At 35.2% G+C, this 4,574-nt stretch overlaps 1 protein-coding gene across 1 annotated transcript; it reads right to left on the bottom strand.

Moving 5' to 3' along the window:
- Positions 1 to 1,972: 1,972 nt before the first annotated feature.
- LOC149183954 (CCG-binding protein 1-like) lies at positions 1,973 to 2,825 on the bottom strand. The gene is made up of 2 exons (XM_089418816.1): positions 2,685 to 2,825; positions 1,973 to 2,356 (listed from the first exon to the last, which is right to left on the bottom strand). Exons 1-2 carry the CDS (start codon positions 2,688 to 2,690, stop codon positions 1,988 to 1,990), a joined length of 375 nt encoding a protein of 124 aa, XP_089274942.1. The 5' UTR covers positions 2,691 to 2,825; the 3' UTR covers positions 1,973 to 1,987.
- Positions 2,826 to 4,574: the final 1,749 nt, after the last annotated feature.

Genomic DNA, 4,574 nt, shown 5'->3' on the forward strand with positions numbered 1-4,574 from the left:
GGAAGTAGGGAAAAAGGACAAAAAAATGTCCTAGCCTAGGAATTTGCAAATAACGCACGTGGGGCTAGGGTTTTGGGGAAAATGATGGGAATGAGGGAGAGGAGTGTGGGAAAAGGTTGAGGGAGGTGTATGAGGTGTGTTCAGGGGTATTAGGACAAGAAACTAGGAGTTTTAACCTTGAATTGAAGCAGAAACCAAAGGACACCAAAAGCTCAGTGAAATCCCTATGAGAGGGAATTCACAACTTGCTGAAGAAAATCTCTGTATAAAAGATGATGTGACGCTGTACTTACCTGGTGTGAAGGCTATGGATCTTGTAGATTGATGAAATCACCCTGCTATAGCTTCCTTTTGCCTCCTTTTCCAAAAGCGCAGTGAAACTGCCAGAAGCGCAACGAAACTGCAAGAAGCGCAGCGAAACTGGGAAAGCAAGGGTTTTAATGAGGAATTTCGATGCTCTGGTGGCTGGGATGATGCTCGATGGTAGAGAGATGCTCAATGAAGGTGAAATGAGCAATTAGGAAACTTCGATGGTCTTCTTATAGGCTGGAAGTCGATTTTTTGATGATGGCATGACATCATATGTCTTTTTGAGAAATGATGAAATATGGTAGTGTACTGCAGTTTTATTACTTTATTCAGCATAGTTACATCTTCACAAGGAGGAAAATGAACCTTAGAAAACTCTTTGAACACTTTTCCCTAATTACTACTCCCATAATGGTGACATGAGGTGATGACATGACCCCTATATGACTCTTCGATGATATGACCTAACAATGACAACAAATGGACATCTAAGATCATGATTTGGACCTTTAGACCTTTGCAGTATAAGTGACCATGAAATGATAACCAAGATACCCTTTGGTGACCCTTTACAAGGAGTGATGACAAGACCATGACAGTGTTTATTGACCTTGCGAATGGAGGGAGTAGTAATGACCTAGAACTGAACAATGATCAAATTTTATTTGAAAATTTATTTGAAACTATAACAATTTGACCTAGGACCCTATCAACCATATTGAAAGAGTACATTTGATCACTGGTGACTCATAGACACTAACACACTTGTCTACTGATATTGAACAAAAGAACAAAAAGAATTTCATTCAAATTGGACATATATACCAGGCATGGCTGAGTCAACCATAAACTCTAAAAATAATTGAGGAATGTTGCAACAGTCCATATCAAAAGGTTGCAATACTCAGCTTCACATGGTCACGTCTCCAATCATGATCAACCATCAAGGCTATACTCTTAATCACTCACTAGATTGAATACCCTATTCAATCACTAAGATATAAAGACAGGCCTCATAAACACCTAATAAGGTATTCCTATGGCCTCTTATTGAATCAAGGATAGCTTGAATTTAGCCACATTTTCTACAACAATCAACGGATGGGGGGCCTTAGTTTGAAGAAGCAAATATCCCATTGACATAATCCACAATCCCTAAATGGAAATGGAAACTAACTTAAGGACAGTCTGTGGACACCAAAATCTAATTTGCCAAATTAAGAATTCCCCCAGAAACCAACAATTAAACAAAGTGTTGATTAAGAAGAGTGACTTCAATCATATGGTAGCATGGATAGCTAATTCACATACTGAATACTCATAATTCAAATATGAGGCATGAGTGTTCGGTTTTTATTATCCAGTGAAGAACAAACAATGAAACCAGAATAATTTACTCACAATATGCTCTACTCCATTCCTGGTGGAGCACACATCACATTTAGAAAAATGTATCGTACATATAATATTTACATTAGCCATAAACAGTGAAGGCTCTTAGAAAACTGCAGTCAACTGCTTTCTTCCTCCCAAAGAACACTGGGAATATATAGGAAACAGAGTGGACCGAGATCATAATGAAATGAAAGTAGAGCCCTACTTATTGTATCTTACAAATGACCTGCTGGAGGTGACGAGTGTCACAAACTCGAACACAATTCAAAACATACAAATAGTTTCACTCTCTGGATGAGGTAAATATCGAAAATCGTCTCAGCATTTTTGTATAGGGTGAATCAGGCATCTTTTCCCTCTCCTCTTCATCCAGATCTTCCTGGGATTTTGGCAATTCATCTGGTTGAATGAAAGGATGTTCTTTTGGTGAATTGGCATCACTAACTGGAGAACTGGATGAAGTCATTGGGATTTGTTCTTTGCTCTGAGCCTCATTTTGCAGCTTTGGCATTTTTGCAATCGTGCTTACATTGCCAATGAGAGATTTGACGCCCCCTGATTGTCTCACTAAGTTTTCCATTCGTTCCAAGGGCTGACAGTCAGAGATTCCATCCTCTGAAGATGAAACATTACACAGCTCCTCAGATTCCTCCTGCAAATTTTACATTTTATATTCTCGTTAAACACATTAGAATGTGTATCTAGCTCATAAGGCTAGCATTCCAGATCTTTTTTGTGTCTGTGCTATATTTCAGCAATTTTCAACCGAGCAAAATATATAAAAGTGGATACAAGCTCTTCATTTGCTGATCATAATTCTTGCATCACTATAAAAATTGGGAAAGTTCACCAACTATTTAGGAAAGCGTGTAGTTCCTTAATGCTTTTCAACTATTCTGATATAATAATCACTTCTTACATTTGGCCTCTTACTCTTACATGCTAAACAGAACAAATATCAATGTTTATGAAAATCAAACCTTCATCTTCTCAAATTCAAAAAATGTCTCCCAGCAGCTGAATGATTCCTCGCCTTCTAGAGTTGAACATCGCTCTGCAGAGAAAATTTAAGTTACCTTAACTGGACTTGGATATATCAACCATAAAAAGAAATCAAGAATATGCTCATCTCAGCAATTGTAGAAGATTCAAGTACAAGAAATTTGCACAATCTCGAAGTAATAATTCAGTCTTAGGCAAAGTAGTCCAATAGGTCTTCATCAATCTCAAATTTGAATTTTAGAAGTATCCATTTACTAAAGTTCCATTCAGCATAAATCCATCTTAACTCTTTATTTGGAAAAGAAACCATTACACTAGCAGCTCAACGTAACTTATATAAAAACTTGTGCTCTTTTGTTGTGAGGTCCAACAGAGATATCAGTGTCAAATCTTAATTTTGAAATAAGTACTCATTCACTTACCAATTTAAGATGTTCCAAGTACCATAAATCTAACTTAAACCTGAATATAGGGATCAAAAGGCAATTAAACAACAATTAATAGATCCAGGGTTTATATATATCCTATTTGTTTTTGTATGGATAGGACCATTATGAACACAAAGACATGAAGAAATGACATCTTCCCCTTCAGGGCATTAAAGCACCTCATTTCTCTTTGATACTGGCATCACTAACAATGTCAGTGTCATATTTTGTAGGTTCTTTCTAGTTTGTAGTCGTATTTATGTGGCATGGTTCGTTCTTTCTAGTTTGTAGTTGTATTTACTATTTATGTCGGATGGTTAAACCAATTGAAGTAACTCTCAAAGTTATGATTGTTATCTATGTGATATTAGAAGATATTATTACAGTGGCATATCCATATAATGGAATTTCATTCAAAAGTCATTAAAAGATAGATACGCGTTTCATATGATATACCCCATTTACAAAGACTTCATTATCCCTCTTTAGGGAAAGATCCTGAAAGACCAACCCTTCATATGGTTGGCCCTGGAAGATCTTACAGGAGAAGTTAAAAGTAAAAGGAATCCTAAAAGGTCTTAATCATAGTTCAAGGCAAGGAAGTAGGTACGCAATAGCGATATATAGAGACAGCAACTATAAAATATCTAAGAATATTCAATAAGAAGGTTATAAGATCTTGAATTCTACTCAATATGGAACTGATTTATTTAAACTAAGATTTGGACAGAGATACGAGTAGTTTTGAACTTTTCCAGAATGGAATTGGATCAGCTCTGTTGAGCAGGACGCTGACAATTCGTGCTCGGAATATTTGAAGCACGAATCCCAAGGGAAAAAAGTTACAGACAAAGTACCAGGTCTCGTGAAAATATTATGTCTAATTCTTTATCTGCAAGTATTTTCGTTTCTGTTCTAAGCTATTGGAGAGGATCCAAAGGTTAAAAAAAGAAAAATCACTATTTTTTATGAGCTTTTTCGTGCTTTCTTGATTTTCTGCATAGAATCCTTTCTCGTGAGCTTTTGTGCTTTCTTGACTTTCCGTGTTTTCTTGATTTTCCATTGTTTCGTTTTTTGGTTCAGATCAACGGTTGAAAGTGTCTCACCTGATCGAACGGAGCAGGGTAAAAGTGTTGACGAAGAAGTTGATGCATAGGAAAGCCTATCGGCCTAATTATTAATTAATAAATTAATTAATAAATATTGACAACATTTTTAATTAATAAATAATAATAATAATTAATTCATGCATTTTTATTTCATTAGTTTATTCATTAAGTAATTAATTAATTAGTTTAATCATGAACAATTATTTATTAATATAACTATTGTTAATTAAATAACAACATTGTTAATTAAATATTGTTAATTAATTCATTATAAAAATAACTCATTCATTATTAATAATTAATCCTTAGATTGATAAATCCAAAGGAATAA

Source organism: Pinus tabuliformis, chromosome 3_2, assembly GCF_031772625.1.
Source record: "Pinus tabuliformis cultivar Carrire ecotype Pingquan chromosome 3_2, CPIR1, whole genome shotgun sequence".
NCBI lineage: Eukaryota > Viridiplantae > Streptophyta > Pinopsida > Pinales > Pinaceae > Pinus > Pinus tabuliformis.